This window comes from Malus sylvestris, chromosome 6 (assembly GCF_916048215.2).
Source record: "Malus sylvestris chromosome 6, drMalSylv7.2, whole genome shotgun sequence".
Lineage (NCBI taxonomy): Eukaryota > Viridiplantae > Streptophyta > Magnoliopsida > Rosales > Rosaceae > Malus > Malus sylvestris.
The window spans coordinates 19,476,262-19,501,794 of NC_062265.1; the positions used below are offsets into that span (position 1 = coordinate 19,476,262).

The 25,533-nt window shown below is 38.2% G+C and overlaps 4 protein-coding genes across 4 annotated transcripts; all 4 read left to right on the forward strand.

Moving 5' to 3' along the window:
* Nucleotides 1–4,704: 4,704 nt before the first annotated feature.
* On the forward strand, nucleotides 4,705–9,479 carry LOC126627339 (FT-interacting protein 3-like). Its single transcript, XM_050296802.1, has 2 exons — nucleotides 4,705–5,093; nucleotides 6,230–9,479. Exon 2 carries the CDS (start codon nucleotides 6,262–6,264, stop codon nucleotides 9,295–9,297), a length of 3,036 nt encoding a protein of 1,011 aa, XP_050152759.1. The 5' UTR covers nucleotides 4,705–5,093; nucleotides 6,230–6,261; the 3' UTR covers nucleotides 9,298–9,479.
* A 1,920-nt stretch (nucleotides 9,480–11,399) lies between these two features.
* On the forward strand, nucleotides 11,400–13,327 carry LOC126627341 (xyloglucan-specific galacturonosyltransferase 1-like). Its single transcript, XM_050296805.1, has one exon. It carries the CDS (start codon nucleotides 11,400–11,402, stop codon nucleotides 13,134–13,136), a length of 1,737 nt encoding a protein of 578 aa, XP_050152762.1. The 3' UTR covers nucleotides 13,137–13,327.
* A 3,033-nt stretch (nucleotides 13,328–16,360) lies between these two features.
* Nucleotides 16,361–18,679, forward strand: LOC126627344 (probable phospholipid hydroperoxide glutathione peroxidase). Its single transcript, XM_050296811.1, has 6 exons — nucleotides 16,361–16,637; nucleotides 17,594–17,670; nucleotides 17,805–17,866; nucleotides 17,964–18,082; nucleotides 18,175–18,342; nucleotides 18,442–18,679. The coding sequence occupies exons 1-6, from the start codon at nucleotides 16,383–16,385 to the stop codon at nucleotides 18,472–18,474; spliced, it is 714 nt and encodes a 237-aa protein (XP_050152768.1). The 5' UTR covers nucleotides 16,361–16,382; the 3' UTR covers nucleotides 18,475–18,679.
* A 1,143-nt stretch (nucleotides 18,680–19,822) lies between these two features.
* Nucleotides 19,823–22,275, forward strand: LOC126627346 (probable phospholipid hydroperoxide glutathione peroxidase). The gene is made up of 6 exons (XM_050296812.1): nucleotides 19,823–19,996; nucleotides 20,515–20,591; nucleotides 20,926–20,987; nucleotides 21,213–21,331; nucleotides 21,719–21,886; nucleotides 22,010–22,275. The coding sequence occupies exons 1-6, from the start codon at nucleotides 19,943–19,945 to the stop codon at nucleotides 22,040–22,042; spliced, it is 513 nt and encodes a 170-aa protein (XP_050152769.1). The 5' UTR covers nucleotides 19,823–19,942; the 3' UTR covers nucleotides 22,043–22,275.
* Nucleotides 22,276–25,533: the final 3,258 nt, after the last annotated feature.

Here is a 25,533-nt window from a genome sequence, read left to right on the forward strand (position 1 = left end):
CTTGACCCTATATGAATACAATGAATGAACTCGATCTTCAATTTAAAATATTTACACTAGTGGATACTATAAAATTTTATGTTATACTTAATGAAAGTATGAATAAACTATTAAGTGTTAATGAGATACGCATTATACGAAACTAGTTTCAACGATCCAACATTTAAACATGTTTGTATATACTTTGAGATCGCATATGCCAAAAATTTAAAAAAACAAACATTCAGATATCAAGTAACAGGACAAAACTTTTTTACGGTTATAAACGAAAAATCAAGATTTAACGGTTATTCTAACTTCGATTTTGATGATTTTTTACAGCTACACTCCTTGACCCTATATGAATATAATAAATGAATTCGATCTTCAATTTAAAATATTTACACTAGTAGATACCACAAAATCTTATGTTATACTTAATGAAAGTATAAATAGACTTTAAGTGTTAGTGAATCTATCGTTTTGATGGGATACGCATTATACGAAACTAATTTCAACGATTCAACCGTCAAACTTGTTTGTATATGCTTTAAGATCGCATACGCCAAAAATCACAAAAATCAAACATTCAGAGATCAAGTAACGGGACAAAAAATTTCGACGGTTATCAACAAAAAATCACGATTTAACGGTTATTTTAACTTCGATTTTGATGATTTTTTACAACGACACTCCTTGACCCTATATGAATACAATGAATGAATTCAATCTTCAATTTAAGATATTTACACTAGTGTTATGAATAAACTCTTAAGTGTGAGTGAATCTAACGTTTTGATGGGATATGCATTCTATGAAACTAATTTCAACGATCCAACCGTCAAACTTGTTTGTATAAGCTTCAAGATCGCATACGCCAAAAATCGCAAAAAAAAAAAACATTCAAAGATCAAGTAACAAGACAAAACTTTTCGACGGTTATCAACAAAAAATCACAATTTAACGGTTATTTTAACTTGGATTTTGATGATTTTTTTATAGCTACACTCCTTGACCCTATACAAATACAATAAATGAACTCGATCTTCAATTTAAAATATTTACACTAGTGGATACCACAAAATTTTATGTTATACTTAATGAAAGTATGAATAAACTTTTAAGTGTTAGTGAACCTATTGTTTTGATGGGATACATATTCTACAAAACTAGTTTCAACGATCCAACCGTCAAATATGTTTGTATATACTTCGAGATCACATACGCCAAAAATTGCAAAAAACAAACATTCAGAGATCAAGTAACGGGACAAAACGTTTCGACGGTTATTAACAAAAAATCACAATTTACGGTTATTTGAATTCTGATTTTGATGATTTTTTACAACTACACTCATTGACTCTATATAAATACAATGAATGAACTCAATCTTCAATTTAAAATATTTACACTAGTGGACCACAAAATCTTATGTTATACTTAATGAAAGTATGAATCAACTCTTAAGTGTTAATGAATCTATTGTTTTGATGGGATACGCATTCTACGAAACTAATTTCAACGATCCAACTGTCAAACTTGTTTGTATATGCTTCGAGAGCGCATACGCTAAAAATCACAAAAAACAAACATTCAGAAATTAAGTAACGGGACAAAACTTTTCGATGGTTATCAACGAAAAATCACAATTTAACGGTTATTTTAACTCTGAATTTGATGATTTTTTACAGCTACACTCCTTGACCATGTATGAATACAATGAATGAACTCGATCTTCAATTTAAAATATTTACACTAGTGGTACCACAAAATCTTATGTTATACTTAATGAAAGTATGAATAAACTCTTAAGTGTTAGTGAATATATTGTTTTGATGGCATACGCATTCTACGAAATTAGTTTTAACGATCCAACCATCAAACATGTTTGTATATACTTCGAGATCGCATATGCCAAAAGTTGCAAAAAACAAACATTCAGAGATCAAGTAATGGGACAAAAATTTTCGACGGTTATCAACGAAAAATCATGATTTAATGGTTATTTTAACTCCGATTTTGATGATTTTTTATAGCTACACTCCTTGACCCTATATGAGTACAATGAATGAATTCAATCTTCAATTTAAAATATTTACACTAGTGGATATCACAAAATCTTATGTCATGATGATCGATGAAAATTGAGGATTTTGTAAAAGGAATAACATGCAAGCTTTGAGTTCTATTGGCAAGGTTTAAACATTTGAGAAAGGCTTCACAACCTTGAAAACAAAAACTCTTTCATTTTGCATATCCTTGCACATTTAATATTTTGTAATAGACTAGTAGTGTATAAATGTTTGTTTGTTAGGCTCTTATTTTCGAGTGTAAATATAGTACTTAAACGACAAATGTGTTTTAATGTTTTGAAGTAATATTTATGTGGCAATGTGTGGTATGTGAAAATTTAAGAAAAAATATATATTTTTCTTAAAGGGTCATAGCGGGTCTGGTCACTTTACCTTGTTAAGGACCCATTAAGATAACGGGTGTGACACGAAAATGACATAAATACGACAGACATGACCCGTTTGCCAGGCCTACTACCAACAACGCCCAAGTTGTATCCTTTATTATTTTTTGGTTCTGGTAAATTGGAATGAATTAAGGTTTTGATTAATTAAAGAGAGTTTGATTAATTAAAATGTCTCCAACAACATTTTTTTCAATTATACTCAAAAGAAAACATCTGAACATACAAATTCACTCCCAACCCAGATGCGTAGCTTTTTATTCCTTATTAATATTCATTTAAAGATCTTAAGTTTGATTATGCTCCCTTTTTCTCACTGTGATTTGTATCATAAAAAAATTCAACTCAATTTTTGATCAGCTTGACCTAATCTCAAATAACGTACCCTCATAAGTAATTCGATCAAAATCCTACGCTCTCTTAACACATGGTGACAACAGTAATCGAATGTTTAAGTCTAATTTCCTGTTTTTTAAGAATGAAGAAGAGTGAAGAATGACGGTGCGGAACAGAAACAATGAATGCGATCATGTCAAAATAAAAAAGCTAAAAACGAAATAGCTATGTAATTAGTCTTTTGTCTTATCTGATGCTGAAGGCAGATCAACACGCACACACTGCGACGTCGTATCAGTCCAACGCAGTCATCCGACAACCGGTCTTCTAGAAATTGAAACCACTGCTTCACATTGATTGTTAAGTGACGAGAGATTTTTCAGTGTGATCGGTACACAAGGTGGTACATCATGTGTCACTAAATAAATGATGGGATATGTGTGCTAAAAAGTTAATAAATTAAAAAATAAAATTTCTTACCATTTGTTTAGTGACACGTGATGTACCACTTGTTTTCCCGTCACAACTAAAAATTTCTCGTAAGTGACGACCAATGATGAAGAGCCTCGATCTGCGAGGAACCTGACAGTATGGGCATGGAAATATCGGGAACGTTCAAGCTGCCTGTGGAAGTAGATGTGGGTGCCACTTCCCCATTCCACCATGCTTTTCTGTTTCTGTTTAGCTAAGCAAACCTAACCAATGGTGGCATGGTGCCACAAGGATGCATAATACATCAATCTCAAAGGCAAGAGGCCCAACTATAATTAGGAGAAGAACTAGCTAGCTAAAGTAATTGGGTGTATATCACCAATTTGTCATGTCTTTTAGCACTCATCATGTGATATAATCATAGTTTATCTCATTTTTTTAATAATGTTTCTCATGTTACACATACTGTGTCATTTGGTAATTTTTAAAGAAACATGAGAGAGTTACAAATCTGGATAAAATAGTTTTTTTCCTGCTTTATAATTAGGTTGATGATGACAATTGAGAAAAACTTGCACGATTTTGTGTCTTTTTCATCTCTCTCCTCTACTAAGGAGAAAGACTGGAAGAAAAAAAAGCGTGTCTATAAAAAATGATCGATGATAGAGAGAAATCAAAAGTTCCACATACAGTAGCATTCTAGTTAATGCAATTAAGTACAGTGATATTAGATGCATGTATGAATATGAAGTTATGGTATGCCATTCTGCATACAATTTATCAATTGGCAAATACATTTCGTCCATTTACCTCTCTTTTTTAGTCGCTCAATATTTTTCTCTAAAAATACTAACTTATCATTAACATATCATATTTGTACTATTTTTTTTAATAAAGATGAGATACACATGTGTCAGTAGGTTCTACTTCTATTAAAGAAGTGAACAAATGTAGTATAAAAAATGTAGTAACTGTAGCAGTACTCTTCTCTCTCAGACCGTTTTATCATCATTTACATACTGTTAATAGATATATGAGCTATCCACTCATGAGAAAGGAGCAAGGGGTGGCAATGTGACATGGTTGAAATGTTGAGATTTAATCATGAAAATTACATGAATATAGGCAATAACAACTTATTTTGTGTGACCTACGTCCAATTTCTATTTTGTTAGAGGCTGTCTTAAGTTCAAATTTCATGAATGAAACTCTCCCAAAAATTGGACTCTTTATGTACTCTCTGTTAGTTCAAGTTTTTAGCACAATATTTTATGATGTTGATATGAAAATTAACGTTAAACCGTAAAGTGACAAATAATACATAAAAAGTCTCACTTTGAGAGAGTGCTCTTAATATTTCTCATTACCAAAACTCATCGAACATACAATACATAACCAGGACATGTGACGAGGAGTTTCGGTGATTAGTTTATCAAAAAAAATAATTTAGGGGGTCAAATTTAACTGGAATAATAGTTGAGGGGGTCAAATCATAATTTACTCTAATTTGAAACATTAAAGAGTGAAACCAAACTGAGAAGCCGAAGAGAGAGTAATAAGGACAAACAGAGTAGTGAGCTTCAGAAGGAAAAAAAAAAAAAAAAAAAAAAAAAAAAAAAAAAAAAAAAAGAGGGGAAGAAAATGGGAAGAGAAACAAGTACCGATACCCATGGTTTAGACTCTCCTTTTTTTTTAATACATAACTCACACCTAAGCAAATCCCACTTCGCTTTCATCTCTCTCTCTCTCTCTCTCTCTCTCTCTAAAATCTATCAAACCTTACTGCATTGTCCTCCTCTTCCTTCCTCTCTCAGGACTTGGAAAGAAAATGGCTAAAATCTGAGAGCAGCTGCATTTAGCTTCAAACCACGTAAGTAATTAAGTTATAAACTCTCAAAATTTCCACTCTCTTAGTATTACATGTTGCATTAAAAAGCTTCTAGCTTTGTTAACTTCTACTTTTACTTCTCTGCTTGTCTTCTTTTTTTCAATGAATTTTTATTTTGGTTTGTCATAGTGCATGTATGTGTGAGAAATTAAGTCAGAAATTTTTACCTGCATTTTCAGTTTTAGGCCCCTTCATTCTATATTTTGCTGTTCTGCTTCTGTGTTATATAATCTGGGTTTTCTCAGTAATCCTGTTTGGTTGCTGAGAAAGGGAAGGAAAATAGTTGAACCATGCACGTCACATTTTACAAATATTTAATTATCTGGACTTGTATTAAAATGTTACATTTTCCTGCATTTTCTTGATCACCAAACAGATCTCACAAAGCCCAAATCCCAGTTAGACTTTTTGTACTTTCCTGACTGATTAGGTGGAGAATATTCAATGAAAAGATCATGTGTATTAAGCGAGCTTTTTGGATCTCATTAGGGTTGCTTTATTTTTTATGCTTAATTACTTCATTTAATTTGTGTTTAACATCCTACTTGTGCACATGCTTGTGCTAAAAAGTTGCTGACTTTGTTGCTTTCCCAATCCAATCCATATGACTTGTTTAATTTAATTCCCACTTTTTGTATTTTGCAAGTTAGCAGATTTTAATTGCCAACAATGAGTTTTGGGATTGATTAAATCGTTTTAGTTTAATCTTTCTGCCAGTGATTAAAATTTTAGGAAAACTAATGAAAAGGGTTTGAAAACTTTGAGTTTTAATGATAAGGACAAAATAAAGGGTAAAGTGAATAGTATCATGATTGATTTTTTAGTGTAAAAATGTGGTTTTTCGTTAAAGTAAACAGTACCGGGAACTTTTCGTTAAAATTCCCTAAAATTTTTAGTCCAGTAAAATATGCAGATGCAGTTAAAACAAGATCTTCTACACTCTGTCAGAGTGTGTTTTTGCTTATTTTTGCGCCATAGATTCTGCCTTTCGACAAGCTGAGCGTTTTGGTTCCGAAAACTTGATAGTTTACATCTTGGTTTCTTGGCTTTTTTCGTACAGTGCTTGCAATTACACATCTATATCAGTGTCTAAACTTATATTGTTCCTTTCTCTGTAGGTACCTGTAGTTTTTTATTTTGTTCCGTTACCATGATGAACAATCTTAAGCTCGGGGTAGATGTAGTTGGCGCGCACAATCTTTTGCCTAAAGATGGGCAAGGTTCATCCAATGCTTTTGTGGAGCTTTACTTTGATGGTCAAAGGTTCCGCACCACTATCAAAGAAAAGGATCTAAACCCCGTTTGGAACGAGAGCTTCTATTTCAACATTTCTGATCCTTCAAACCTGCATTATCTTACACTAGAGGCCTATGTCTACAATAATGTCAAAGCTAGCTACTCCAGGTCCTTCCTTGGAAAGATTAGTCTCACCGGAAACTCATTTGTCCCCTATTCAGATGCTGTTGTCTTGCATTACCCTTTGGAAAAGCGCGGCATCTTTTCCCGTGTAAGAGGAGAGCTTGGCCTCAAGGTGTATGTTACTGATGACATGTCAATCAGGTCTTCTACTCCAGTCCCTAATGCCGAATCCCTCGCAAATGCGGATCCAAGTGCAGCTCATGGACACACCGAAGGAGTTCCAAATCCTGTCATGAACGCTTTGCGAAATGAGAGAGCTGGGACCAGACACAGCTTTCATCATCTTCCTCATCCAAGTCATGACGAACAACATCAGCATCGTGCTTCTTCTACACCGGATGAGCATTATGTGCCCAAGTACGAAGCTGATCAAATGAAACAGGAACAACCGCAGCCTGCAAAGCTGGTTCGCATGCACTCTGCTGCATCATCACAACCGGTTGATTTTGCACTAAAAGAGACTAGCCCTTACCTTGGAGGTGGAAGAGTTGTCGGTGGCCGTGTTATTCACGGAGACAAGACTGCAAGCACCTATGATCTCGTGGAACGCATGTATTTTTTATACATAAGGGTTGTTAAGGCTCGTGAGCTTCCTGCCATGGATGTCACAGGGAGTCTTGATCCGTATGTTGAAGTCAGAATTGGAAATTACAGAGGGATTACAAAGCACTTTGAGAAGCAGCAAAATCCTACATGGAATCAGGTTTTTGCCTTCTCAAAGGATCGAATGCAAGCATCTGTATTAGAAGTTGTGATTAAGGACAAGGATCTAATTAAAGATGATTTTGTGGGGCTTGTAAGATTCGACATCAATGAGGTGCCGATGAGAGTCCCACCAGATAGTCCTCTGGCTCCAGAATGGTACCGGCTTGAGGACAAGAAGGGAGAAAAGATTAAGAGTGAACTGATGCTCGCAGTCTGGATTGGAACGCAAGCAGATGAGGCCTTTTCTGATGCATGGCATTCTGATGCAGCTACTCCTGTTGATAGCACACCAGCTGCCTCCACACTAATACGTTCAAAGGTCTATCATGCACCGAGGTTGTGGTATGTGCGTGTCAATGTTATCGAGGCACAAGACCTTTTTGCAGCAGAGAAGAATCGCTTTCCGGAATCATATGTCAAGGTACAGCTTGGAAACCAGGTTTTGAAAACGAAGACACTTCAGGCTCGGAATCTAAACCCACTTTGGAATGAAGATCTTTTGTTTGTTGCTTCTGAACCCTTTGAAGATCATCTTATTATTTCAGTTGAGGATCGTGTGGGCCCTGGAAGAGATGAAATCATTGGGAGGGTCATATTACCGCTGAATGCTGTAGATAGGCGCGCTGATGATCGTATGATCCATTCCCGATGGTTTAATCTGGAAAAGCCAGTTGCTGTTGACATAGATCAGTTGAAAAGGGACAAGTTCTCAAGCCGCCTTCATCTTCGAGTTTGTCTTGATGGAGGTTATCATGTTCTTGATGAATCAACTCATTACAGTAGTGATTTACGCCCTACTGCAAAGCAGCTCTGGAGGCCATCAATTGGGGTGCTAGAGCTCGGAATCTTGAATGCATCAGGGCTTCACCCAATGAAAACACGCAACGAAAAGGGCACATCAGATACATACTGTGTGGCAAAGTATGGTCATAAATGGGTCCGGACAAGAACCCTTGTTGATAACCTGAGTCCAAAATACAATGAGCAGTACACTTGGGAAGTATTTGACCCTGCTACAGTTCTTACTGTAGGTGTATTCGACAACAGTCAGCTCGGGGATAAGGATTCCCATGGTAACAAGGACCTGAAGATTGGGAAGGTTCGTGTTCGTATCTCAACACTTGAAGCAGGACGTATATACACACACTCTTATCCCCTGCTGGTTCTTCACCCAACTGGTGTTAAGAAGATGGGGGAGCTGCATTTGGCAATTCGGTTTTCATGCACTTCTTTTGTAAACATGATGTTCGTATACTCAAAACCACTGCTGCCAAAGATGCATTATGTGAGGCCCTTCAACATTATGCAGCTTGACATGTTACGTCACCAAGCTGTCAACATAGTTGCAGCAAGGCTAGGCCGAGCGGAGCCACCACTTAGGAAGGAAGTGGTGGAATACATGTCTGATGTGGACTCGCATCTTTGGAGTATGAGGCGGAGCAAAGCGAATTTCTTTAGGCTAATGACGGTTTTCTCAGGAGTATTTGCTGTAGGCAAATGGTTTACTGATATATGCATGTGGAAGAATCCTATCACAACAGTGCTTGTTCATGTTCTCTTCCTTATGCTTGTTTGCTTCCCAGAATTAATTCTGCCCACAGTGTTTCTTTACATGTTTCTGATAGGGATATGGAACTTCCGCTACAGGCCCAGATATCCTCCCCACATGAACACAAAGATCTCACAAGCCGAGTTAGTGCACCCCGATGAGCTAGATGAGGAGTTCGACACATTCCCAACAAGCAAGAACCCAGAGCTGGTGAGAATGAGGTATGATCGCCTAAGGAGCGTAGCTGGTAGAATTCAGACTGTTGTTGGTGATGTAGCTACCCAAGGGGAGCGGTTTCAGGCACTGTTAAGCTGGCGCGATCCACACGCTTCAGCACTTTTTGTCACATTCTGCCTCATAGCTGCCTTGGTGATGTACGTTACACCGTTCCAGGTAGTGGCAGCATTGGCAGGGTTCTTTATGATGAGGCATCCGAGATTTCGCAATAGGCTACCATCCGCACCCATCAATTTCTTCCGCAGGCTGCCTTCGAGGACCGACAGTATGTTGTAAAGTAAAGCTCAAATGTTTGTTGCTGCTGGGATCATTTTATTGACTTTAATTGCTGAACAACGAACGTAATGTTTGTTGACATTGTTGTTCTTCTTCCTGTTTCTTGCCTCCCTTCCGTTACTAGTGAGATGATGTGGGAACATGAATAAGTAAAATAAAATTTCAAGAAAATTCTTGCATTCTCTATTATTTGTCTACTAAAAACACTAACGATAATATCATTTTTCGATCACATTGTAATCACATATTTGAACGTTGTGAATTCAACCTGATCGTTAGTCCCGCTGTATAAAGGTTTGTGTTCAATAAGAACATCAATTTTTAATCACACTGTAAATCACATCTCTAAATGAGCTGAGTTCAAAGTGATTGTTAATCCCGCCTTTTTGTGTAGTGCGGAAGCACACCAACGGGAGGAACGGGTATTGCCGATATTCCCTCCACTTTAGCCATCCGGGAGAAACCACCGGGAGAAACGGGTATTGCCAATATTTCTCCCGCTTTACCCACCCGGGAGAAACAGGTATATGGTTTTACTAAAAACCCTCGGCAATTGTGTGTGGTACCATTTCTTATAAAGGAGATCCACCTTGACCACATGCAATCAAATTCCAAATGAGCTCTCTAATTTCAAAGACACGTCTCACGATCCAAATTCAAATAGAGCTCCACCTTTACTACATGCAACCTAATTCCAAACGAGCTCTCCAACTTCAAAGATCGTGACAGTCACCAATCCACCAAATAAGCTCTCTACCTTCAAAGACACTTCTCACAATCCAAATTCAAATAAAGCTCCACCTTGATCACGTGCAACCAAATTCCAAATGAGCTCTCCAACTTCAAAGATTGTGACACTCACCAATCCACCGAGCGTTGTTTGGCTCTGATACCAGTTGTAGCTCTCCAACTTCAAAGATTGTGACAGTCATCAATCAACAAAGCCTTGTTGGGCTCTGATACCAATTGTTGTGCAGAAGCACACCAATGGGTCCCACATACATGAGTTGGTATAGCCGACATTCCCCCCACTTTAACCACCCGAGAGAAACATGTATGAAGTTTCACCAAAAGGCCTCGACAATAAGTGTGTGATAACATTCCTTATAAAGGACTAGATTCTCATTTCACTAGCTGATGTGGGAATCTCAATCAGTGCCGGCCCTTACATGGTCCAAAATTTTGATTGCTATATTTTCTTTTATATTTTGATTGTGTATAAATTGATATAAGTCAAAATAAAAAAAAATAAAAAAATAAAAGAATGAAGCATGGTGTGGTGTGGTGTCTATGGCTTAAGGATGTGAGCAGAGTTGCATCATAATTTTCTTTTTGATATATATAGATGACTAACTCTGCCTGTGTAAGTTTATCTTACATTGCCGGTCCCAAGCCCGAATAAAGGAGGAGGGGGAGGACGTCAGGTAGTCGACAGCCGGCACTCTTTGGTTACGTCGAATCCTTATGAAAATGATATACATAGATGACTAGATAATTTTCCAATGAAATTAAAATAGTAGATGACCTTTAAATAGTGACAAAAAAATAAACGATTAAATGATATCATATAAGAAAATGGGGGGCTTTTTAAAGATTATGTCTTCAGACTTTTAAGGATTTTAATTTATTATGACAAAAAATATGAGCTAGTTAACTGGAAGAACCAGAGCCTTCCCACTCCGCTAGGACGGATTTGTTAGTTATGTTCACGTTTTTAAACAATTAATATACAAAGGTTATTAAAATTTAGGGCGGCCCTGCTCAATTTGGCTCAAATCTAAGCCAGTTCGATAAGTACGGTACACGTCCTTAAACTTTTTCTTGCTATATAATCGTTGGAATTTAGTCAAATGCAAACCTAAATATTTTATTTTAATTAGAAAAAACAATGACAAATACAAAGAATTAAGTACTAGAAAACTAATACTTAACAGTTTGACCAAAACAAAAAAGTACTAGAAAACTAATATTGCATTCCAACGTGCAACCAAATCAGATTCTACTTCTCAAACGTGCTTCCATGAAAGAACAGGATCCGACCTTCCCCTTGCAAGAACTTAAAACCAGAGGCGGAGCAAGTGCAAACATCAAGCTTTCTCACAATGGTCGGTGTTTCCATGTCGAAACGAAAACCAAAACTCCCCATGCAACCGGCCCCTAAAGAATCCTGTAGCTGTTTCCTTTTTCTTTTCAAATTTCTCTTTCGAGTCCCGGTTGCATTTTTCATTCTCCTTCTTATCTACCTCTGGTCCTCCTCCGCCACCATTTTCTCCGGCAACATTGTCCACATTTGTGTTTCCTCCCGGAAGCTCAACGACCATTACTGCCTTTCTGCTGGTAAAACCCAACCCAAGTTTGAAATCGCAATTCCGATCGTCAATCATAGTTCCATTTACCTCTACACTCTTGACAAGAGTTTGAAACTATCTCTTCCCTCATCGCCTCCTTTGTACCGCGGCAATGGTTCCACTAGTCCTCAATCCACTGTCAATGGTGAGAAGGTGAGAGAGACCGCTGAAGTTATCCGAGATGAGTCTGAACCGGTAACTATGAGGAATGGCGAGAACAAAGACGGAGAAGAGCAGGTTGCGAATGCAAAGAAGGACGTTGAAGAACAGATGCGACTGCACAGATCATGGATTTCGGATAAGAAGCAAGCCGGGTGCGAAGGGAGGGGAGTATATGTGTATGACTTGCCATCCAAGTTTAATTTTGACTTGATTGGTCAGTGCAGAGACATGGTTCCATGGATGGACTTCTGCAAGTACTTCAAAAATGAAGCCATGGGAGAACCAATTCCAAAATTCGGAAACGGTTGGTACCAGACACATCAGTACTCATTGGAGCCGATTTTTCATCAGAGGGTTAAGAAGCATCCTTGCAGGGTTTATAATGAGGATGAAGCCAAGCTTTTCTACATTCCATTTTACGGCGGTTTGGATATTCTGAGATGGCATTTCAAGAATGTCTCCAGCGACGTGAAAGACACATTGAGTTTGGAGCTCATAACATGGCTTGAGAAACAAAGATCATGGACTAAGAATTCTCGCAAGGATCATGTCATTGTGTTGGGAAAAATTTCATGGGATTTTCGGAGAAAGGGCCGCTCTTGGGGAACCAGATTCTTGGAGATTGATCAAATGAAAAACCCGGTAAAGCTTTTGATTGAGAGGCAGCCATGGCAGCCAAATGACATAGGAATCCCACACCCAACATCCTTCCATCCCAGCTCAGACGACGACATCATGGCATGGCAATGGAAAATTTTAAGCTCGCACCGAAAACAGTTAGTGGGCTTTGCTGGTGCAGAAAGGCCTGGTCAAGCTGAGAGCATAAGGTCTATGCTAATCAAACAGTGCAATCCATCCTCCAAAAATGGAAACCAATGCCGATTTCTTGACTGTGGTTCGGGCGGATGTGATCAGCCAGAGACAGTCATTGACCTCTTCCTAGAGTCTGAATTCTGCCTGCAGCCCCCAGGGGACAGCCCTACTAGAAAATCACTGTTTGATTCGCTGATAGCGGGCTGCATTCCCGTGCTTTTTGATCCTTTCACAGCTTATTACCAGTACCCGTGGCATTTGCCGGAGGATCATGGAAAGTATTCTGTGTTTGTGGATCAAGAGGAAGTGAGGGGAATGAAGGTGAATGTGGTGGAGATGTTGATGAAGATTTCAAAGGAGAAGAGGGATGATATGAGGAGGTTTATAGTGTATGAATTGTTGCCTGGTTTGGTGTATGGGGATTCAAATGCAAAATTTGAAAAGTTTGAGGATGCATTTTCCATCACAATGAGTAATCTCATGGAGAGGGTGACCAAATTGAAATTAAATGTATAATTTGAGGAGACAACAACAACCAACCATTATCCCATTAAGTGGGGTCGGTTATGAATCATAGAATGCCGATGCGCTTTGTTTTGCGCCAAAATTTAATGATTCAATTTTTTTTTTTTTGTTCTTTCATTAGTTTTGTCTCACTTTTGAGCTCATAAACAAAGCATTGTGGAGAGGGAAAAGGAATATTTGAGTCCTACAAAAACAATATGTATTTTTTATTTAACTTGTAATTACTGTCACATCATTTTATTCTTAATTTTTTTAAAATCAAACTATTGTCGTGCAATGAACCACCACAGGATAGTATAGAATTATATAAAAAAAACCCAAATTGCAAAAGAGAAATTCAACAAAAAAAACACCATCGTTCATTTTATCGTTACAAAACAAACTAATTCTTCAAAAATTGAAAAAAACCAAAAAATAAAAATTAATTTGGGATTAGATACATACTGTCGTTGTTTCGTAAAACTTGCATTGGAAGTCTTGTTGCAGGTGGAAACATAATACAACCAGTGAGCCTCCATTCACCTACAAATCTCATATATAGTTATCGCTCAAATTCGTTGTAAATGTGGTGGGTGAGTTTAATCTATAGCAAAAAAATCCCACCAACTTGAACAAACAATTGTTTCAAGAAAACGAAGCAACTACGTTTAGAAAAGTACATATAATGGAAGAGTTCAAAATTTGAATTGCATAAGCATTTTGATTTAATAGGGTAATTGATGTCACTAATTGGCGATCAGCATTAAGCTCCTTCTGCAAGACCCAAAACCACACCCTATTCCCTTTTTTTTTTTTTTTTTTTTTAATGAAGAAAAAGAAATTTATTAAAGAAAAAAACCTCTACAACAACTGATGCCCAAACAATCGAAGTTTAGGGCATTAAACACTACAGAAGAGAGACAATGATCCCAGAAATGTGGGTTTTCAAGAGTAAGACCTAGATGAGCTAATCATCCACAACAAAATTTGCTTCTTCGAAAACATGGTTTCATTCGATGTGATTGAACTTTGAGGCTATCCGACGAACATCCTCAATAATAGAATTTAGGTTGTAAGAGACATCTCATCTTGCTTGAATTGCACAAATGATTAGCTTTGAATCTCCCTTCACCAGAATGTTTTGAAGCCCTTTACGTCTAGCAAACCTTAATTCTTCCCTCAAACCTATAGCTTCAGCCACTGAAATAGTTACTCTGTCTAGGTTGAAGGCACCAGCACCAATAACCCGACACTCAGAATTCCTTAACATGAAGGCAGCAACACCTCTCTTCAGAATGAAAGAATCATCAAAGTTTAACTTTATAACGTCCTGATCAAGGGGGTTGCCATCGAATGACCTGCTCAGAAGAAGCATCAACCTTGCAATTTGGTTTCCAATTAACGGTGAAGAACAAAGAATCCACACTAGCTGCAATGGCAAGGTAGCGAGTATGGATAGGATTGATGCCCCCAAAACCACCATATTATTTCTTTCATTCCATATTTGCCAACAATTGAGAATTGCTTTGCTCAACTCATTGAGATCCTCCTTACAAATGGAAATTCATAAATTTCATTTAGACGGGCCATGGGCCCACTCCAACAACACCGATACTGTCCCCACTTGGCCACCTACTCAATCCGTCGGGTGTGAGGTTTTAATACAAAAGGCTTTGGTGTTAGTTAGAGTGGGGTAATTCTATATAAATGGTTTGTTCTCAAGCCTTCTGGTCGATGTGGGACAAAAGAATTATAACACTCCCCCGCACGTGAGATCCCATTTTATGGGTCACATGTGGAGTTCCACACATCGGCAACCAAGTGGAGCCAAGCCGGGCCTCACCCATTCGCGCTGGGCCAATGCACATGGTATCTCTTGGCCGTGGAGCCAAGTCGGGGCTCGCCCATTTGCGCGGGGCCAAAGGGGACCCACCCGTTCACGTGGATGTACAGACCCGTCCCTGGCTCTGATACCATCTTAAATTTCAGGTAGACGGGCCATGGGCCCACTCCAATAATACCGATACTGTCCCCACTTGGCCACCTACTCAATTCGTCAGGTGTGAGGTTTTAATACAAAAGGCCTTGGTATTAGTTAGAGTGGGGTAATTCTATATAAATGACTTGTTCTCAAGCCTTCTGGCCGATGTGGGACAAAGGAATTCTAACAGAAATAGATTGATTCTACAACGATCAACAAAACAAACAATAGATTGATTCTACAATGATCAACAAAACAAACATTTGTTGCTACATCTTTGTATCAGTTAAAAAAATACATATTTCCAAAGTCTTCACTTGAGAAGTTCAAAGATTGCATCGACACATATCTGCTTGATGACAAGGTAGTTAATCCAGCTTTTTTATAATCAGGTGGAGCATCTAAGAGTATGCGACATTGGCTACATAAGCAAAATATTTTTTGTTTCCTTTAGACCAAGGACAATAAAAGTAGTGTGAATGCTCACTGAAAAAGTAGTATGAATGAAGAATTTGAAAGATGATTAAAATTTATTATTCACTTGAAGACTATGGTTCCCATTAATGTAGTAAAATAACCCATATGAGGGGTTTTTTTTTATGGGTAAAAACATGATGGGTTTGTTGGGTCTTGATTTTTGCATATAAAGTATTGAAGAATAAAGGAAAGGAAAGAAGAGATAGAAAAAAAATAAAAATAAAAAATAAAACCAGTGAGCTAGACTGGAAAATAATTAGAGTTATTTTGTATTTTTATTATTTTTACTACTGCTTTCCTGAAGATGTAAACACATTTACTGAATCTCGCAAAATATTGTGTTTTATTTATTTCATTCCATGCACACATCACATCAGTTTCACAACATCCATTTAATATATATAAAGAAAACTGTGACTTTTCAAGAGACCCACTGAAAAAACTAAATCCAGAAGTAAAGAATCAAAGACAAATAAGAATTTGCATTACCACAAAAGTACAAAACAATTAAGAGAGAACAAAAAATATGTCAAATATCGAAACATACACAGTTCACACCATTCACACCATGCACACTTAAGTCCAACAATCAACTAAACCTGGCCATTGAAACCCATGACGTATTCCCTGATGCAAAATCCCAGCCGTTTCCCCACTTCCAAACGCTTTGTCCTTACACCTCCACGTGTGCGCATACAAAACCACCTACGTGTCAACCCAATATCCTCCACGTGTGCGCTCACAGATCATCACAGTCCACAGCTATAAATATAGGCCCATTCTCTGGTCTGGGTCTCCAAATGCTCTGCATCTGCAATTCTACTCGTTTTCTCTTCCGACGAAAACTCACCGTCGCCGCTTCATCTGCTTCTCAGCTTCTGCAAAAGCACTTCTCGGCCGATTCCTTGCAGACCCCTTTGCCACCGTCGCGGATTTCTCTGTTTTCGCCGTTGATCAAGGTCGAGTTTTCAAGCCCGGTTGCGTCTACTTTGCTGTTGAATCGTACAATGGCTGGCCATTCCGAGAGTAAATCAATCCACGATTTCACTGTCAAGGTTATCTTTTCATGAATTTTGATTATTTTTACAGTTTTGCGTCAATTTCATTTTCCATTTGGGATTGGGGATTTTTGTTTGTTTAGCAGCTGGGGTTTGCTTATAGTTCTCAATTAAATGTTGAAATTAGGGGCAAGAGGCACTTTACCAGGTAGTGGAAAGGTGTTAAGCCCTTGCACGACGGTATGGATTCAATATCGGTGACTAATCTAACCTCTGATCTAACAAAATTTATGATTGTCCAAAAAAAAAAATTGTTGAGATTAGGGGGATTGACTTGGCTTTCCCCTATTTTATTAGAATTCGGGTAATTTATGTAAAAGTCTGTTCTTTATATAATTGAGATTTTAATTCTTTTAATGGATCTATTCAATCAGAATTTGTTGTGATTCTCTGAAATTTTAGGTGTATTCAATTAGAATTTTAAAATAGTTTATTAAAATCCTTAGAAATCCAAACATATTCAATTAAGATTTTAAAGAAGTTTATAGCATTTCAGGTGTATACAATTAAAAATTAATTTTAAAGAATTTAAGAAAATTGAGGAATTTGAGGGAATTTGAGAGATTTTGTAATATATTTTAAGTATCTACAAATCTCACATCTTCTGGAAATTGAATTAAAATTTTATATGAAATTTTTATAAATCAATTAAACTTCATAAAAATCATAAATTTATAAATTCATTAAAATATCTCACATTCTCAATTGAATACACCCTTAATCTATTTTAGGTTTAAACCACCCCGACCCGACCACGTAGAGTAGATTAGTGAAGAATATCGCCTTTACTATTTATAATAGAAAATGAATTTGGGTTATTTTAAATTTGACCCAACAAAAATTGATGGGATTGAGTTGCAAAAGTGACATGTGCTATAGGGGCTGTAGGTTGTTTAAACTTCATCCGCAAACCGAGAATTGAATGCGTATAGTGTAAATCCGTTTACTTTCAGGATGCCAAGGGTAATGATGTTGATCTCAGCACCTACAAAGGGAAGGTCCTTCTGATCGTTAACGTTGCGTCGCAATGGTACACTATATCTTCCTTCTTCTTCTGAGATTTTATGTGCAATCCATACATACTTACCAAATGGAATGAAAATCTGATAAATATGGTTATATTCTCATGTAATGGGATGCATTTTTTTGCCGATCTTGATGCAGTGGCTTGACCAATTCAAACTACACAGAGTTGGCTCAGTTGTATGAGAAATACAAAACTCAAGGTCTGCTTTCCTTCTGCCTGTTTGTACTTCATCCCGTGGCTGTTTTCGTAGAAACGTAATAGTCTTGTAGCTCACACTTGCTTCTGTGGACTTGCAGGTTTGGAAATCTTGGCATTCCCATGCAACCAGTTTGGAGCCCAGGAGCCAGGGACAAATGACGAGATTGTAGAGTTTGCCTGCACTCGCTTCAAGGCTGAGTATCCCATCTTTGACAAGGTAAGAGCTCCTTAGGATGTCATATTAGCAGTGAAAGCGTCTTCCTTTGGTTCATTTACTAGAGCTGGAGACTTACATTCTTCCAATTTTAGGTGGATGTGAATGGCGACAATGCTGCTCCGATTTACAAATTCTTGAAGTCGAGCAAGGGTGGACTGTTTGGTGACAGCATCAAGTGGAACTTCTCCAAGTTCCTGGTTGACAAAGAAGGGAAAGTCGTTGACCGTTATGCCCCTACAACTTCTCCTCTTAGCATTGAGGTGCGAAATCGTACATACATTCATGACAATTGCACTGAACTGAGAAAGTGAATTAGGTTAACGAATTTCTGGTTTGTTGTCTTGCTTCTTGTTTTGCAGAAGGATGTGAAGAAACTGCTAGGGGTCGCATGAACGGGCAGCTCTATATGAAGAAATGAGAGGAATAAAAGGCACTTACCGTAATAAGAATGCGTCTATTTGTATTATTTGGCATCTTGTAAGGGTTGCGTTCTGTTGATTTCTGTTCATGTTTAAGGAAGATTACTTTCAGATACAGTCAGAATTTGCGAGTATTCAGTCATATCAATGCGAATTTGGACGTTAATTAATATTCGAACTTGAGGCCTTTTCCGAAATTTATGCATTTAAGCTTCGTTTGTTATCGACTCTTGTGGCGGTGGCTTTGCCCCACCCATATCATTTAGTCTAGCCGCACTCGTCCCCACCTGGTTAGAAGAAAATTCATTAAACGGAAAAACACAATCCCGGTAAAAAATGAATCATTCTGCATAATCATTTGATCTCGCCCCACCCATCTCCATTTGGCTGAAGAAAATTCATTAAAAGGAAAAATAAAATGTCTGTAAAAAATGAATCACTGTACAATACGTACCACTGAGTTATTCAAAAATCAATGTTTTTTTCTTTGAACATGCAAAAATGAAAAAATCATAGCCAGTGGCGGATCCACAGTGGGGTCGTCGGGGTCGCACGACCCCTTGGAAACCATGGAAACAACCTTGAAGCTCCCATATGCGACCTCTTGGAGCTGGGGTCGTCGGGGTCGGAGGCACGCCAACTGTTCGACAAAAGCCCTGAACGAAAACTGGGCAGGAAGAGGAAGAAGAAGCAGCCCACTCAAATGAGCTTGGTTGTGTGCTTGGTTGCATGCCTGTTTTTGTCAAGTGAATGATATTTATACATGCTACTTTTTATAACTCTATCCAGTTTAATTGGTCTTTCTGATAAAGAAATGATAGGGGTTGGAGGAGTGCTATATGAGAACGAGAACATTAAGAAGATACGGAAATTAATTTGAAACATCAAGCTGTCAGGGAAAGCAAAAATTTGGATACGCCAGTAACAAGACAATAAAAGAGGAACTTTAAGTGAAACTTACTTGCATGAATCCACATAAACGAATTATGATGTGATTTATGCCAGAATCTTGGGTCAGTCCCTATACTTTATTATTGTTCCATTCACAGATTAATTCGACACTGCACCAAACGCCCGACTAATGGAGTTAGTACTATCCGACGACTATTTATCTTATCCGACTGAAATAGTCAATACAGTCCGAAGTACCAAACGAGGCTAAAAAAAAATTTCGCGCTGCGCGCGCTATGACCCCATAAACATTTTTTCCTGGATCCGCCACTGATCATAGCAAGTTACGATTATCCACTCATGTACGACTATAACCGACCCCGAGCCGAAAGGTTGTGACGAAGGCCCAAGGAGAGACATGAGGGCCTAAAGCGTCATTAACATTTTGTTAACAGGTCAGCTTCGAACATCGAATGTGGAAAGAAAGGCATTTTTCAACGTTGTGGACCTTCAGGTGTTCCAGTTTGTTCAGAGTTGAGAGCAGAAGAGGATGACAAGCCAGGCAACTGAGAACCCAAAAACAATTTACGACTTCACTGTCAAGGTAACTCCCTTTCTATATCATCTATGTATGTATAATTGCATATCTTCAATTAGTTTATGCTTTTTCTGCTCAATTTTTAGGTTGCGATGTAAAAAGACTCTGTATTCTTCAAAAATTTGTTGTTTAAATAATGACTAGAAGATGGGTAGTGTTGGAATCATCTGGTTGTGTTCAAAGTTTTCATCTTTTCTTGCAATACTAATCAATTTAAAGGAATTTTTGAATTCTGGGTACTACTTATTTTGGGCTTGTTTGGAGAATTGGGAATTTTCCTTGGTCTGGACTCTGGACTCTGGACTCTGGTTGGTTGCCAAGAAAAATAAGGGGAACTATTGTAAACGTAGCCTCTTCGGGCCTGGAAGGAGTGGATAACCATGGCTTGCCCCACTATTTCTGAAAAAGATAGATAAATAAATAAATGTTGCTATTGCGTTGAATCTATGTCGGAATTAATTCGGTTAATGAATAATTGTTGTTTGTGAATCTTGGTTTTGATAGTTGTATTTATGTCTGTATAGGATGCAAAGGGCAATGATGTGGATCTTAGCTTGTACAAGGGAAAAGTTCTACTCGTTATCAATGTTGCTTCCAAATGGTATTATTCCTCGTCTCCTTACTTTGTTTGTTCTTTCTTTTTTGCGCCCGACAACTGTAAGTTTCATACATAAACACTTAGAGAGCTTAATTGGAGATATATATTTGCAGTTAGTCACTTGTCATGTTCTGATTGATTGCTGGTTGCAAAATTCATTTGGTGCCCTTCTCCCGTTGCATATTCAATTGGATGTTTCTCTTAAGTATTAAGCTTGAAATGTTTTTCTCTAAAGGTGTGATGTTATTCAGGGCTAATACGGGAAAATATTTTTTTCGTTTTTGTTTTTCCTTTCTAAACGTATCTATTCATTGCTGGTTTTCACTAATTGTGGCAGTGGACTGACCAACTCAAACTACACAGAACTGAATCAACTATACCAACAGTATAAAGAACAAGGTTTGCATTTTGATCTCAAAATGTTCTTATACGTCTATCGTTTTGGTAACCAATAGTGGCCGTCTCTTTTTCATCATAGAAACAAGTACTCCTTGGTGTAAAATACAGAAGTCCTTTTTTCTTAAAGATAAATAAGAGAAAGATCAATGTAATATGACTAATTCAACATATAATTCTACCCTTTTGTTTTTCCCCTTTGTCTGATATACTGGGGAATTGATGCAGGCTTTGAGATACTGGCGTTTCCATGCAATCAGTTTGGTGATGAGGAACCAGGAAGTAATAAAGAGATTGAAGAGTTTGTCTGCACTCGTTTCAAATCTGAATTTCCAATTTTTGACAAGGTAAATCAAGCAGCTGTAGATTAGTTTGTATCTACTTTCAAACAGCTTACACGGTTAAACCTATTGCACTTTTAGGCCAGCCAAAAGGGTTCAACCACAAGGTTATCTATTATTTATTCTCTTTGTAAAACGATGGAGAAGGGCATTGCCATATTTAGATTACAAGTTTTAGTTTCAAGATTTGAGATAATGATAGGCTAGTCAAATTAACTGCTATATTGTTACATGCAGTTTTAAAATTAGTTTAGAATTTTTGCAATTTAGAATTTGTTATCTTCTTCCCCATGGCCATTTCCTCTCAGAGCCATTTCCTCTACATCTGAGAGAATGGAGTATTGTAATATGTGAAATTTGGTTTGTAATTTCACCATCTCTCGCTTGTGTTAGATTGAAGTAAACGGTGATAATGCTGGTCCCTTGTATAAGTTCTTGAAGTTAGGCAAATGGGGATTCTTTGGAGATGATATCCAATGGAATTTTACCAAGTTTCTAGTTGACAAGGAGGGGAAAGTTTCTGATCGCTATTACCCGACCACTCCCCCCCTTAGTATTGAGGTAAAAACTTGGATGTTCGAACTTTGATTCTCAAATATAATTGTGCTGTGCTACCCTTGATGTTTGTTGTATTGTCCATCTGTGTAATCATGCTAGCTTTCTGCTAACATAATTATTTTGCAGCGGGATTTAAAGAAGCTATTGGGAGTCCCGTGAATGCTGAGATGCGAAGTTTCTACTGGGTTGGGTTGTAGTGTAAGCGGTACGCATGTGCTTTCCTTTTCTCCACCAGGAGGGGGAAAAAGCCTTGTTTTTGTGTGTTGTTGTGCCTCCAAGACTGGTTAAGGACCTAACGTCGTGCCGATGTGTTGTATATTATGCTCCATAAACTGAGCCAGACCAATTTCTAATTTTAAATGATAATGTCACCAAGAGATTGAACTTGTGTATTTGATTGTTTTCTATATGATAGATGAGTAAGGTAGATGATGCAACCATACATTGGATTGGAGTGGTGATCAAGTCATTAGAGTGGACAAAAAGTTTACATAAATGCACTATTTTAAGTACAAATATTTGTGTTTTCATTTCCTAAGTCCCTTTCAATTATATGGACACCGAATATGTAGTCATTATTTTCAAGATTATTAAAGGATCTTTCGAGTTCATTTGATCCAAATATTATTCTGGATATTATGCTACAAATGGTACTCGCAAAAGCAAAAACTCATCCTACTTTACAGATATAAATATTTGTCTTACGGTAAACATTTTCTGAAGGTACAAATTTACGTCTTGCATTCTATGCTAAGTTATGTTGGAGAATGCGTGAATTCTAATTTTCTCTAACATAAAAGAACATTTTTGCATTATTTGTAGTGAAGAAATAGTAACACAATAAAAAACCAACCCTGCATTTGACCTTTGAACACTGACTATTTCTAAAACTAAACACAAGTACTACATTATTTCTGAACTGTACATTGACTATTTCTAAAAATTGAATACTGTTGATGCACAAAATCAGCGAGGACTTTGGTACAACAGAAAGTGTCAGGTTTGTGACCTTCGCTTGGTTGCTTCGATCACTAGTGAAGATAAGTACGTAAATGAATAGGGACAGGGAAGCAAACACAAGATGTACGTGGTTCACCCAGATCGGCTACGTCCACGGAGTAGAGGAGTTCTCATTAATTGTGAAGGGTTTACACAAATACATAGGTTCAAGCTCTCATTTTGTGAGTTCTAGTGAATAGTTTAGTACAAAATGACATTAGAGATTATTGTGAGAGAATGATTCCTATTTATAGAAGAGAGTTTCTAGTTTTGTTCTAACATTGACACGTGTCGTGTTGTGATTGGCTTCTGATGTTGACACGTGTCGAGCTGTGATTGGCTTCTGATGTCGACATTTGTCGCATTGTGATTGGCCTCCTGGTTGAAGGGAAGCTCTTCTGGGTCCTTGAAGGGTATAACGTTGACCGGTGCTCAGTAGTTTTGGGATTGGTCAAGTATGGTACAAACAGTGCTCCCCTAAGTTCCTGAGTGAGGGAAGCTTCTTGGTTGGGGACTTGCAAGATCCAAGCCATTGAGTAATCATGAAACTTCTAAGTACTGAAGTGTGGTATCATTTTCACGTGCCTTATCTGTCTCATATGTAGATGTGGCATCTTCTCTGGAAGTACTTTTCCTCCATCCATGGGTGGTATCTTTAACCGATGAAGATGCACAAGGTAATGTATCAATTTCACTTGAAGCTTACTTGTAGTTTCGGGCTTGGTCAAGTGCGATACAAACCCTATAGTAGGAGTCCCCCAACTCGCCGAGTTAGGAGATCTGCCGAAAGAGGTGACAGACAAGGTAAGCAGTCAAACTTCCAAGCAAGCAACCCAGGATCGGAGGTTCGACTTTGGCTTTCGGTTGATTGTTCTCCTTCTCCTTGTCTCTCATTCAGCTGCCAGGATAAGGAGAAGCAAATGGAGAAGAGATGATATGAGATACTTTTGCTTTTGAAGAAGTAACTTTCTACAGGCTTATTCTTGAACTGTGCTGGAGGGTTTTCTGGTTCCCTTCAGAGTATAAGGCCGACTCAAGAATTTGAGGGTCAAAACAAGTCCATCAAATCTAGAGTACGTTCGACCTTGATGATATGAGATACTTTTGCTGTTGACGGAATAATGAATGTGGTATGGAAAGGTGTCGTGCTGTAGTGATCTGTTTCAGCTCACCGTTGAACCTTCTGCTTCAATCTTTTGCATGGCAGAAGTGGTGTGCAACCTTTGCATTTAAATGGTCCTTCAGAACATTCCTTCATAGTGACTCATCCACGCTTGGCAGCTTCAGTGTAAAGAGCCAATATCTGATCAACTGTCATGAGGTATGTGCCGGTGGAATTCATGACCTTGACAGCAGTTGAGGATGAGTTCCCGAGAGCAATGCTAAGTAACCAACCAGGCAAAGGTCTCAGGCAGTCAGTTCCAGATTGGAGGTTTGATTTCAGGTTCCGACTGACTGCTCTCTTTCTCTTGGTCCTGCAGGTGTGGACAAGGACGAAGACAAGGACAGGGAGAAAGCATGATATGGGATACTCTTGCTTTCGACCATGATGATATGAGATACTCTTATTCTTTGTGTGGCTTATTTGCTGAGGTATTATCGGGGGGAAATAAAGCTGAGTATTTTGAGAGGTTATGTTGAGGGTGTATTCTCGAATGCGAGAAAGGGTTGAGCATTTTTGCAGGTTTGCCTGTCCGTTGAGGAGGGAGGTCGATGTATATAGGGATTTCCCAATAACAAGCAGTAATGCTATTCCTTTACCCTTCTTGGTCACAGCAATGTAGTGGGAGCTACCGGCTTCACGTGTTTTAACTTTGTCAGAGCACTTTGAAAAAGTGGTATGTGGTATCTGGAAAGCTGATGTTGCGTGTGAAGATTACAGACAAGCTTTATCTAAGGAAATCTGGCTCTCGAAGTTCTGAGAGTTGTGCCTCTTCGGTTTTCGAACAAGCAATCCCATCGGGGATCTGGCTCTCGAGATTCGGAAAGCGGTGCCGCTTCGGTTTTTGAGAAAGTAATTATGTTGAGAGTCTTTTCTCGAATGTGAGTAAAGGTTGGACGTTCTTGCTAGCCTGTCTTGCCACGGAACACGGAGGTCGACACACATAGGGACTTTCCAGTTGTCAAGCAGTGGTGCTGTTCCTTTACCCTTGTGGGTAATAGTAGGGTAGCTGGAACTTCGAAATTCTCGTGCCTAAACTTTGTCAGAGATCTTTGGCAAAGTTATATGTGGTACCCGAGGAGTTGATGGTGCGTGTGGAGAGTGGTGATTGAACAGTAAGATTCACGTGCTTTCTATTTCACCAGAAATCTTCGACAGATTGCCCGTAATTTCCGCAAAGCTGAGTGTGCATGTGACAGGTGCTGACGAGGCTGAAAAAGCAGGTGCTTCTTCGATTTCTGAGATCGGCCCCCGTGGTCTCTAAGTAGCCCAGCTTTTGAGAAAGGAAGCGCCTCTTCGATTTTTGAGATCGGCCCTCGTGGTCTCTGAGCAGCCCAGCTTTTGAGAAAGCAAACGCCTCTTCGATTTCTGAAGCTCCGTCGAGTGCAAATTTTTATAGAGGCTGGCATTAAATTCCACAGCACACCTGAATCTCCACCAGTAGAAGCTCCCTTCTTGCACTTCTAAGATCTTGATTTGTCTGACCTCT